This window comes from Andrographis paniculata, unplaced genomic scaffold (assembly GCF_009805555.1).
Source record: "Andrographis paniculata isolate CXL003 unplaced genomic scaffold, ASM980555v1 Contig35END, whole genome shotgun sequence".
NCBI classification, from domain to species: Eukaryota; Viridiplantae; Streptophyta; class Magnoliopsida; order Lamiales; family Acanthaceae; genus Andrographis; species Andrographis paniculata.
The window spans coordinates 3783123-3795490 of NW_026137568.1; the positions used below are offsets into that span (position 1 = coordinate 3783123).

The window sequence follows — 12368 nt, forward strand, 5'->3', positions numbered from 1 at the left end:
GAATTTTGGGAGGACGCATTTAGATCAGCTGGGAACATTAAGGGACCAGAAGCAGTCTTTGCAGGATAAATTTTTGCATATTGAGGATGAAGCTTCCAGTGATTCAAACCAGCTTGATGCCTTTTGCACCGAGCAATTAGCAAAGCAGGCCGAATTCCTGATGGAACAGCTCCAATTGTTGATGGAGCAGCCCCGGCCCTAGAGATTTCAACTCTAGTGGAAACAGCGCCAATTCCTGATGGAACAGCTCCAACTCTGGAAAATCCGATTCCTCATTCGATAGATTCAGTTCCTATGGAAGCAGTTTTAGGACCTGCTGGACCGGCTCCAGATCCGGCAAACCTGATTTCAACTTCAACGGATCCAGTCCCTATGAAAGCAGCACCAGGCTTTGATGAAGCGGCTCCATCTCTGGAGGATTTGATTCCAACTCCAAGGGATCCAGTTCCCATGGAAGCAGCACCGGGTCACGATGGAACGGCTCCATCTCTGGAAGGTCCGACCCTAATCCCCGCGGATCCAGTTCCCATGGAAGCAACACCTGACCCTGATTACTCCGAGCCCAATGTGGATCTGGCAGCCATGGATACTCCTCCTACCGTGCGTTAACTTCAGGAACCATTCGCCTTTCTTCAAGCCACCCACAATTTCGTTTGGATTTTATGATCTACTATTTGTTTGGTTACTTAAGATGACTTATTTTCGTTTTGTTTCCGTTTGCCCATTAGTGACTTAATGGCCTGCTTTCATTTTGTATGTTAGCGGCTTAATGGCCTGCTTTCATTTTGCATACTAGCAGCTTAATAGCCTAGTTTCATTTTGCTCTGTATCTAGCGGCCTAAACAGGGCCTGCTGTCATTTGTCCTTTGCATTTATTTATTTGAACTCGAGTGGTGACATGTATCCCTTAAGGTGCTTAGCATTAATAACATTTCTATGTTCTATCCCATCAATACTCATCAATCTATAAGCACCGTTAGGTAACACCTTACGCACTTGATACAGACCTTCCCATGTAGGAGACCATTTCCTGAGCATATTATCTTTGAATGTTTCGGGTAACACTGCCTTCCATACCAAATCTCTTTCTTGGAATGTCCGCCGACGTACCTTTTTGTTGTAAGCTCGTGCTACTTTCATTTTATTTGCCCTGATATTCTCTAAGGCCATCATCCGATCCTCGTGTACGTAGTCCAATCTCCGTAAAATCATTGTGTCATACTGCTCAGGACTAAGCAAATTCTGTTTCAACACTCGTAGTGATGGCACCGTGATTTCCAATGGCAATATTGTCTCTTGTCCATAGACCAATTGGAATGGAGTGCAACCAGTGGCTTTATTTTGGTATTGCCTACAAGCCCATAAAGCCTCCCCTAACACTTCGTGCCATCTTCTCGGGTTATCCTCCACAGCCTTTTTGATTACCCCAATTAAGACTTTGTTGGCTGCTTCGGCCTGACCATTCGCTTGCGCATAATACGGTGACAAATGTAAAAGAGCAATCCTGTACTGTGCAACGAAGGCGGCCACTCTATCGCTGGTAAATACAATACATTGATCAGTGGTAATCGTCTGCGGGATTCCATACCGGTGAATAATGTTCTCTTTAACGATTTGTAACTGATTCCTTTTGCTCCTCCATACTCTAACACCTTTGTTTCAGGCCGCCTAGGAGATGAATGTGCTGGCCAAAGTGAACCTCCCGACTCCCGCCAGATCTATCATAGCACGCCGCGCCGACCTGTCATTCGCTGACCTGAGTTTAGCGAACCTCGAGGCTTTAGTTCAGGTCACGATAGATTTGTCGGTGCAGCCTATGCTGGAGTGGGGAGCTCCCTCCGTCCTCGATCGGATGATGGCAAGGATCACCGAAATTCAAGCCGAGCTGCCTCTGATCCGACCTCCATCGTCCGAGGCCACGTCATCTCAGCCGACCGCTGATCCGGCCAATCTTGAGGCATCTTTGAAGAAGGTCGACCAAGACCTTAATCTTGCCAAGGCTACACTGCAAGAACTTCGACAAGCGTGACAAACTTTGGCGGCTGAGATCTCCCAAAAGACGGAAGAGCTCAGACGCCTACAAGAACAGTTGGAGATCCTGGACGGCAACCTCTAGGAAGGGAGCCGTCTGGTGGAAGAGCATTGCCAGACACAAATGAGTCTTAGCAAACAACTTCAAACGAGCATACAACTGATACTTGTCAGGGGACACCAGGAGGCTTATTAGCGTCGGCGGGCCAATCGGTCGGAAATGAAATGGGCTGATCTCCGAACCGCCCTTAGGGCCCTACTTTCTCTTTAACTTGATGTAATATGTATATAACTCCTAAACTTAGTCTATATATGCATCCTATTTTTCAGAACACAGATCCATATTTTTTGCACTTTTACTAAGTCAAGAATCAAGCGTCACAACACCTATATATACTCCATATCTCTTTTTGCAAATATCATCAGCATCCACCAAATTAACTCAAAATAGTTTCTCCCCGCATTCGTTTACCTTCATCCAACTGGGAAGGTTCTCTGCAACCATTCATTGTGGATAAACACCCCATAGGTCATCATGATGAGGACATGATACAGGTGCTCAAAAAACTAGACTTTAAGTTTAAGTTTTCTGGCAGAAGCAAGAAAACCATACATAACGTGATCCGTTTAATGGAGCGTATATCCACCAGCTATGAACCCTTCACTGACATTCTTACTCGCATATCTGATCTCGATCATCACCTGGATATGATAAATCATCATGTCCTGGCCATTCTCTCTGACCTTAGCTGGAACAATATTTTTCACCAGCAAAGATCAACACTTTCCAGGCTGCGCGTACTTGTCGAACGGGAAAGCCAATCTTTACAGGATATGAAAGATCGCACCGAACAAGACCTTCAAGAAATGCAAGACCAATGGGATCGTTATTGTCTCGATCTAGACGATCTCCTGGACGAGGAACCTGAAATGGTTTCCGTGAATTGGGATGAAACCTCTGAACCAGAAGACAATCACGTTTGTGTCACCCTCTCGGATGATGGATAAAGAACCCTTTCATATAGGTTCGAACCCTTGAAGGGTTCCTAGATTTTTGCAATAAGAATTAATGACAATGTTCTGAAAAGGCAGGAAAATACCTTTTTAGATACTTTAGCATTAATATTTTCATGTACCAGTTTTCCTTCTTGACTTATAATAATAAAAGCTCCGTTACCGATTACTTTGTGAATGATGAAAGGGCCTTCCAAGTTGGGAGACCATTTCCTTAATTGGTCCACCTTCTTATACGTAGGCAGAATTGTTTTTCATACTAAATCTCCTTCTGAAAAAACTTTTGGGACACTCTTTTTCCATAATACTTTGCTCTAATCTCACTCTGTTTAACCACTCGATCCAGAGCATTTAATCGATCTGTGTCCGCCTCCTCCAGTTGTTGCCACATCCTTTGCGCATACGCCTCATCAATATTTGCTATTGTATTAATCGCTCTGGGTGAAGATACAACAAATTCCGCTGGCGGTATGGCATCTTGCTCGAACGTTAATTGGTAGGGGGAGAACCCATTAGAGGTATTTCTACTATTTCGGTGAGACCACAATTCCTGAGACAGTAATGTATGCCATTTCCTTGGATTTCCCTCTACCATTTTTCGGATGATGCTGATGACAATTTTATTTGCCGCCTCGGCCAATCCATTAGCCTGTGGGTAGTACGGTGAAGAATGATGCAATTTGATGTTGAACTCGACCAAAAACTCAATAAATTTCTCCCCAGTAAACATCAAACCCTGATCGGTCATAAGGGTGTGGGGAATCCCAAACCGATAAATAATGTGATTAAGTACAAACTCAATCACTTCTTTCTACATCGCATTCTTCAACGGGACTGCCTCTACCCATTTGGTAAAGCAATCAGTTTCCACTAAAATGAATAAATGTTGCTTTGATGACGCCGGATGAATTTTCCCTATTACATCCGACGCCCAAGCCTTGAATGGCCACGGCTTAACCATCGCCTGGAGTTCTACTGCTGGCAGATGGTTTAATGGGCCATGCCTCTGGCACTTCTGACACCCTTTAGCAAATCTGATACAATCATCAAATATCTTTGGCCTATAAAATCCCATACGATGAATGGCCCATCGCATGTTTAATCATGCTCGGTGTGCTCCACAAATTCCACCATGAACTTCTTCCATTACCTTAATAGATTCTTCTGGTCCCAGATATCTTAATAATATTCCTTCAAAGGTTCTCTTATACAGAACCCCTTCAATAAGCTGGAAACGTAACGCTTTCATTCGAACGCCTACAGGAGTCACAGAATTTGGTGATTCTAGATAGATCATAATTTTTGTTCTCCAATCAGTATTGGCATCGATGCTACCAATTATTTGCTGACAGGCATTCTGAACCAGGTTATCTGCTTGCCAATTCTCTGTTCTCGGTAATGCTCAATAACTACCTCCGCAATTCTATATAATAGACGATATACCAAATCTCGATATTGACGCAGATGCAGATAATTACAAGCGTACCGTCTTAAAACTTGATTGATGACCAATTGAGAATCTCCACAAATCATAACCGCTTGCACTCCTTTGGCCACAAGTGCTTCCAGACCCAAAATTAGTGCTTCATATTCGGCAGAGTTGTGAGTCATTTCCTTCATTTGAAGCTTCAAACTGATCTTACGAGCCCCAGGTCCCTCTAATATAACTCCTGCTCCTGACTTCCCTCTTGAACAAGAACCATCAAAAAACATTTTCCAGGAACTAGTACCTATACACGGTACCATTTTATGTTCTACTGATTCGTTGTTAGTGAACTCAGCCAATAAGTCGGCCACTACCTGCCCTTTCACCGCTTTGATAGGTCGATACTGCAGCGCGAAAGAAGCCAATCTGATTGCCCATTTCATTAACCTTCCTTGCATGGTTGGTCTGTGCAGAATTAATCTGATCAGATCCACTTTGGAAACCACTTCGGTTTCTCTTGGCAGAATATAATGCTCGAACCGAGTACATGCAAAGACGAAAGAATAACACATTTTCTCGGGCATAGTATAATTCAACTCTGGCCCTGCCAGAGTTTTGCTTAAATAATAAATAGCCATTTCCTTACCGTCTTCCCATTCTTGCACCAGCAGATTGCTCACCACATCAAAGTTGTTTGCTACATACAGTCTAAGAGGTCGATCTCCTCTTGGGGGAACCAACACTGGTGGTTTTATTAATGTCTGCTTAATTTCGTCTAATGCCTCTTGCCTTATTCTTTAGCAACTTTGTGATGGGTTTTAACTTCCCTGCGGCATTTGTTATGACCCTTCTTAGGTAGTTCACTTTACCCAACAAGCTTTGAACCTCCTTTATCGTCCGAGGGGGGCGCATGGTCAGAACAAGAACAACTTTAGTTTTGTTCGCATCAACCTCTATCCCCTTTTCATGCACTAGAAAACCCAGGAAATTTCCTACCGAAACTCCAAAGGCACATTTGGTTGGGTTCATCTTCAGGTTGTACTGCTTCATCCTTAGAAAAGCATTTTCCAAGCCATCCAAGTGTGTATCAAAGTCAGTGGACTTAATGATCACATCATCAATATATACCTCCATGGACCGCCCAATTAAATCGTGAAAGATAGTATTCATCGCCTGTTGATAGGTTGCCCCAGCATTCTTTAAACCGAATGACATAACTGTCCATTCGTAGATCCCTAAGGCTCCTGGGCACTTGAACACGGTTTTGGGTATATCTTCCTCTGCCAATGATATCTGATTATACCCCGCATAATCGTCCATCAGGCTTAAAATTCGATGCCCTGCTACCGAGTCGATCAACATATCGGCTATGGGCATCACATACTCATCTTTAGGAGTAGCTAGATTGAGATATCTGAAGTCAATGCAGATCCAAATCTTTCCATTCTTCTTGGTCACTGGGAAGATATTGGCTAACCATTCTGCATATCGACTTGGTCGAATGAACCCTACTTTCAATAATTTCTCAATCTCTTCTTTGATCTGTGGAAGTAGTTCCGGGCTAACCCTTATTGGTGTTTGCTTATATGGCTTGAACCCCTTCTTAATCGGCAACCTATGTTCTATTAAATTGCGTGCCAATTCAGGCATTTCTGAGTAATCCCATACCAAACACCCCATATGGTCTCGAATGACCGCTACCATTTGCTTTTGTTGGTTTTTAGTCAACAAACCACTAACCCTGACTATCTTGGGTATCTGGTCGGTTCCTACATTGTATTCAATGAGCAGATCCTGAGTTGACAAAGAAGGTTCTGTTTTCTCCAGCAGGTCAGGCCAACGAAAGCCTTCTCCTTCATCAACATTATTGTAGGAACCTTCCCTACCATGTAGTCTAACCATTAATTGGTTTAAATAAAACTGCCTACTAAGCTCGTCACATTCACCTATTTCTTCCATAATTAAACCTTTAATAAATGTAAAGTTTTTTGGCTAACAACAGAGCCATAAGAAAGAAGAATGTTTCTAATGAAACACATAACCCTGCGCAGTGAGCTTACAGCCCTTCCAGGGATATTTATCTACCACAACTGTTTGTGAAATCGGAGGCACATACTCAAAGTAAAGTACGGATTCTTCCACAATTTCTGTAGAACCAAATGGATTAGTGCTGACATCCATTCTGAACACTTGATCTCCTTCCCAGAACATGATCTGCTGATGGAGAGAGGAGGGCACGCACTTGGAAGCGTGAATCCAATCTCGCCCCAACAGGACCGAATAAGTGGTGTTGGCATCTACCACGAAAAATACAGTTGAAATCACCTTTGGTCCGACTTCAATAGGGGATACCATTATCCCTTCTGGTTTCATCGGCTGCCCTGTGAAGCTCGTCATCTCGATATCTACTGGAGACAGATCACCAATTCTTTTTCCCAATTTCCTCAGAGTTTTGAGAGGCATGACGTTGAAGACCGTCCCATTATCTATAAAAACCTTGTTAATCGGCTTACCACAGATGTGAGCGTTAACATACAATGGTTTCAAGTGTGGAATTGTTCCTTCTGGTATAGGTGGAAAAACCATAGGTGGGGGGACTGCCTTGTGTATGTCCGGGACTGCCGGCCATTGCTGGCCATTCTGGTTCCTCCTCCTGCAGACTTGCCCAGATAGGCTCATCTTCTTCCTCGAACCACCGCATACCAGTCATCCTGACTTCGAACCCGGTTGGATCGATCTTGACTATCTTGCTGCGCAAAACCCTCGTTTCCTCTGGCGCAAACGTCCCAAAGATTATCTCAGGAGTCTCCTCTTCAGCAGCTTCTATTTTGGGATCAATGTTGATCCGTCTACAGAATTGACACCAAAAGCACCTAGCCTTCTTGATAGGCCTTTCGATCTCCCCGTGCGCCTGTAGTCGGTCGCTTGAGCTTTTTTTTTTGGGTGATACCTCTTTCTTCTCATTCCCTTTGTCTGTTCGCCTCCTGTGTCGAGCTACATACCTGCGTTTAGCATTACGGATTTGTGTATGATTCATACCTGAAAATTATGGATCTATATCTACGGAAAAAGGCTTTATGTTCCGGCTCCATTTGTCATGGATTGGTTGTGGCCTACGCATTGGTCGATCTCGCACCACCACTTTGTCCTTCAATTCCACCTGGAAGGAACCATCTTTCTTGTCACATTTCTCTGCCACCCTGGTCTCACAGATTTTGACCTTATCCTCCTGATCAAGCTCCCGCTCATTTGGCTTACGCTCCTTTCGCTTGGTATCTTTTTCATCATCTCTTTGTGTGTCTTGTGAAGAATGCACATAGATCACTGCAGTAGTTACTTTTGGGAAGGGCTATTGTTATACTCCCATCGTCACATATTTAAACCTTCCAGCTTTGATGGCCCACTGAATTTCCTTTCGGAAATGCGTACACTAATTAGTGCAATGCGTAAAGGAGTTATGCCATTTGCAGTATGGCCTTCCTCTTATTTCTTCCTTTGCCACCAACCGTTGTCCCTTTGGGATACGAATTTGACCATCCGCTAGCAGAATATCGAAGATCTCATCTGCCTTAGATGCATCAAACGTCGGTTGTTCCCGCTCTTCTGCCCCTGGGAGGGGCTTCAATTTGGAACATACATAGGGCTTGCCGTGTACGATTTCAGCCTCCATTTCGTCAGCGCCTTTCCTCTGTTCATCATCTGGTGCATACATCTCTGTATCGACGCTGGCCGTCTGCTGAACCTTGTTCCGCCAAAAATTGTGATCCTTCTCTATGAAGAGGGATTCCAACCTCCCTGCTTTAGATGCTAAGCTGGCCAGATCTCGAACATTTAGAGCCTCCCGTAGCCGTGTATGCATATTTCTGACCACCAAGTTGGTCATTTCGTTCTTTTCTATGACTGTTGAGCTGCGCCCTTTCATCAGCCGTATCCGCTCTATGAATTGGTAGGCGGTCTCCTCTGGCATTTGTCTAATCTCCAAGAGATCTGTGAGTGAGACCGTCGAGAGAGGATTAAAGAATCTTGCATGAAAAGCTACTTCCAAGCCTTCCCAGGTTTGCAACTGCCCTGGCGGAAGATTAGCAAACCAGGAAAAAGCCGTTTTTGTGAGAGATAACCCGAACAACTGTAATTTGTGAAACAAATTATTGCCTACTTCCCCCAATTGAGCTGTGAACCGTCCCACATGCTCAATGGTTGAGGCTCCATCTTCTCTCGAGAATGAGTGGAAATCTAGTGGCCTATAATTTCTCGGAAGAGGATGCTCATTGATGATTCTTTCTGGAAATGGCCTCTGATATGCTGGCCTGTTCACCGTTTGAGGATCATTCCGAAATGCACCCGCAGAACTTGGGCAATATCTTCCGGATCCACTTTGGGTGGAATAGGATCGAACACAGGAATGGGATTGTGAGCCTGTCCCCCCAACCTCTCTTCCCTAGAGAAGGCTGGCTCGGCTGGGATGGGATTATGAGCCTGACCCCCCAACCTCTCTTCCCTAGAGAAGGCTGGTTCGGCTCTGACACCCAATGGAACATTATTTAGGTATGTTAGATGAGTCTTTCCCCTATCAACCCTAGTAGTGGCACTTAGAAGAGTGCTATCTACATATGAAGGCCCCGCAAAATTTGCATGTAATCTGGATGGTGACATCCCTGGTGGTGACTGAGTGGGTTGAAGAGTAACCCTTGATAAAGCTTGATCTAACATATTCTGCATGAGGTTTTGTTGTTCACGCAACATGTTTTGCATAGCCAGAGTTTGCTGATTGTTCAAGTGTTGAACATAAGACACTCAATCGGCGGGTGCTTGGGGGACTTCCCCTGCATTTGGCATGGCAGGTGGTGAAATGGTTTCTCCCGCCGGTGTTGAAGAGATTTGGGGCTATGAGCCTGCCATATGGATCCTTCCGATGATTCGGCCGGACCTCAGTCATATAAAATTCTCTATTGACCTAGGATTAGCAATCTTGCCTTTCTCCCACTGTGGTCGCCAAATTGTTGATGCCGATTTTCAACAATAAAAAGTAAAACCCGAAAATAGAAATTATCTTCGAATTTGATAAAATAAAATGTCTGAGATGAAGAATCTCTAGACACCGTACGATACATAAGTAAAATAAGAAAAATAAATACTACAGACTGTAAAAGTAAAATGGTGATCCCCAAAAGAAATTCACTGAATTTGATGTCGATTGAAGATGGTTTCTTTAGGTCATCAACAGACCTATTTAAAACCTATGTCAACCGCCACAACCAAGTCGTGCCTTCATATCCGCTCGCCGGTTGTAACTTCTCTCAACCGTCTTAGAACTGCTTATCGTCCGACCAGCACACCTGCTGCTACGTCTCCTCTTGCCCGCCTTCCACTTGTTCGATCCGCTCGCCGGTTGTAACTTCCCTTAACCGTCTTATCAGACGGATCATAAATTACCATCCGACTGAGAAACCGTCTGGACCATCCATCGACTGAACCTACCGAATAACCCAACGATTGACCAACCGACCAATCCAGATACTAACTGGTCGCTAGGCCAAACGACTAATCAGTTGCCCATTCGAGCGACCACCATTCGGTCCCTTCAAACAGCTGGACAACTATTCGTCCAGACGATTCATCGATCGCCCAATCAAGCTACCACCATCCAGTCCCTTCAATTGGTTGAACAACCATTCGTCCAGACGACTCATCGGTCGCCCAAACAGGCGACCACCATCCAGTCCCTTCAAACGGCTGAACAACCGTTCGTCCAGACGACTCATCGGTCGCCCAAACAGGCGACCACCATCCAGTCCCTTCAAATGGCTGAACAACCGTTCGTCCAGACGACTCATCGGTCGCCAATCAAGCGACCACCATCCAGTCCCTTAAAATGGCTGAACAACCGTTCGTCCAGACGACTCATCGGTCGCCCAATCAAGCGACCACCATCCAGTCCCTTAAAATGGCTGAACAACCGTTCGTCCAGACGACTCATCGGTCGCCCAATCAAGCGACCACCATCCAGTCCCTTAAAACGGCTGAACAACCGTTCGTCCAGACGATTCATTGGTCGCCCAATCAAGCGACCAACTGACCGCCCTTTCAAGCGACTGAACTACTGTTTGACCAAATGACCGGCGAATCGATCAGACGATTAACAGGTCGCTTAATTAAGCGACTAATTAACAGACCTTTCTTCCAAATGGGCCCCTAGAAGCCCACTTTCCTCTTGTCTGACCCCCGTATCGACCGTCTCATATTTCTTCGCCCGACCTTATCTTGTCCGACCTCCTTATCGGCCGTCTCATCCTTCTTCGCCCGACTTCATTTTGTCTGACTTTTGCATCGTCTGTCTCATCCTCCTTTGCCCGACTTCATCTTGTCCGACCTCTGTATCGGCCGTCTCATCCTCCTTTGCCCGACTTCATCTTGTCCGACCTCCTTATCGGCCGTCTCATCCTTCTTCGCCCTACTTCATTTAAGACTCTACTACCATTATCAGGCCCATTAGACTATACATCAATCCAATTTATAAGCCCATTATCAAGAAACCCTATACATTGGTTTTTTCTTACTCAATAATAGTTAATTAAGTTTTATATTTCTTAAATATATTTTGATTTAGAAGTTGGATAAACTAATTTTTTAATTCCTTAATGGAACAATTATTATTTTATTCCTTTAATTGCGTCGCAAATTAGTTCCGTAAGTAAAAACGTTTTGCACTTGTAGTCTTCCGGTGCCGGAGATGTCTACGTAGCACCCACGTGGTTCGCCGGAGAATACGTGTCAGCGACACCTGGCGGACACGTGAATTTTTTTTAAAAAAATTAATTTATTTATTTCATCTTTTTTGTAAAAATTAAACAAAATTTCAAAACTAAAATTTTTAAAAAATAAAAAAATATATAAAAATCTACGTATCCGCTAGATGCTGCTGATTTGGTAGACACATGTCCTCCGGCAAACCACATGGGTGCCACTTAAGCATTTTCGACACCGGACGACCAAAATTGCAAAACCTTTTCTACTTATAGACTAGTTTGCAACATACTTCAGTAAAAGAGACTAAAAAAACCAGTTTACTTTTGTAATTTTTACATAAAATAGAAAAATAGCAATGGTTACATACAAAAAATACAAATATTAATTATTATGAAAGGGAAGAGATAGTATCAAGTAAAATGGCATATATTCAAATAAAAAGGTACTCATTCGTCCGCCCCGCTAAGATCTCATTTATTTTTCGGGTATTGATTTTTAAATATTAATTAATATATCAAAATGTAATAGAAATTAATAAAACTTATAAAAATAATTTTATTAATGTTTCATAATATTAATAATAATAATAATAATATAATTATTTATAAAAATATTTTTAATATCAAATAGACAAAAAAAAAAAAATATAATTTAATAGACGGACGAACAAATATCATTTATTTTAAAATGGATAAATTATATTGAAACGGCGGCATACCGTTTTATTACACAAAACAAAAAGAAGTAAAAATGTTACCATTATTTGAAAAAAAAACATAAAAAAGCAGTCCATACTAAAAAAAAATTAAAAAACGAAATCATATACGGCAATGCCAGTACAGCTCCATGTTACCTCTAGTCTCTCTCTCTCTCATCTCTTTCTCTCTCTCACACACCACATAACATACAGTCGCCACACTACAGCGCACCTACTACAAATTTATGCATACAGACTGTACATACATACATACATATATCCGTATATATATGTATATTTGTTTGTGGTTGCGAGCAAGGAAGGCCAGACTGACAATGACAGATAAATACAGTGCTGACTGCTGAAATATCAGACAAAGACAGAACAGAACAAGACATCGCTGTCTTGTTCCCTCCCCCACCATATTATTATTATTATTATTATTTACTTATT

At 43.1% G+C, this 12368-nt stretch overlaps 1 protein-coding gene across 1 annotated transcript; it reads right to left on the bottom strand.

The window, feature by feature from the left end:
• Positions 1-876: 876 nt before the first annotated feature.
• On the bottom strand, positions 877-1642 carry LOC127249160 (uncharacterized). The gene is made up of 2 exons (XM_051271853.1): positions 1622-1642; positions 877-1572 (listed from the first exon to the last, which is right to left on the bottom strand). The coding sequence occupies exons 1-2, from the start codon at positions 1640-1642 to the stop codon at positions 877-879; spliced, it is 717 nt and encodes a 238-aa protein (XP_051127810.1).
• Positions 1643-12368: the final 10726 nt, after the last annotated feature.

Bases quoted from the DNA above. Each gene is read 5' to 3' on its own strand.
- LOC127249160 (XM_051271853.1), bottom strand. From the start codon at position 1,642: ATGGAGGAGCAAAAGGAATCA. The intron at 1,573-1,621 runs GTTACAAATCGT...GGAATCCCGCAG, and splicing joins TGGAGGAGCAAAAGGAATCA to ACGATTACCACTGATCAATG.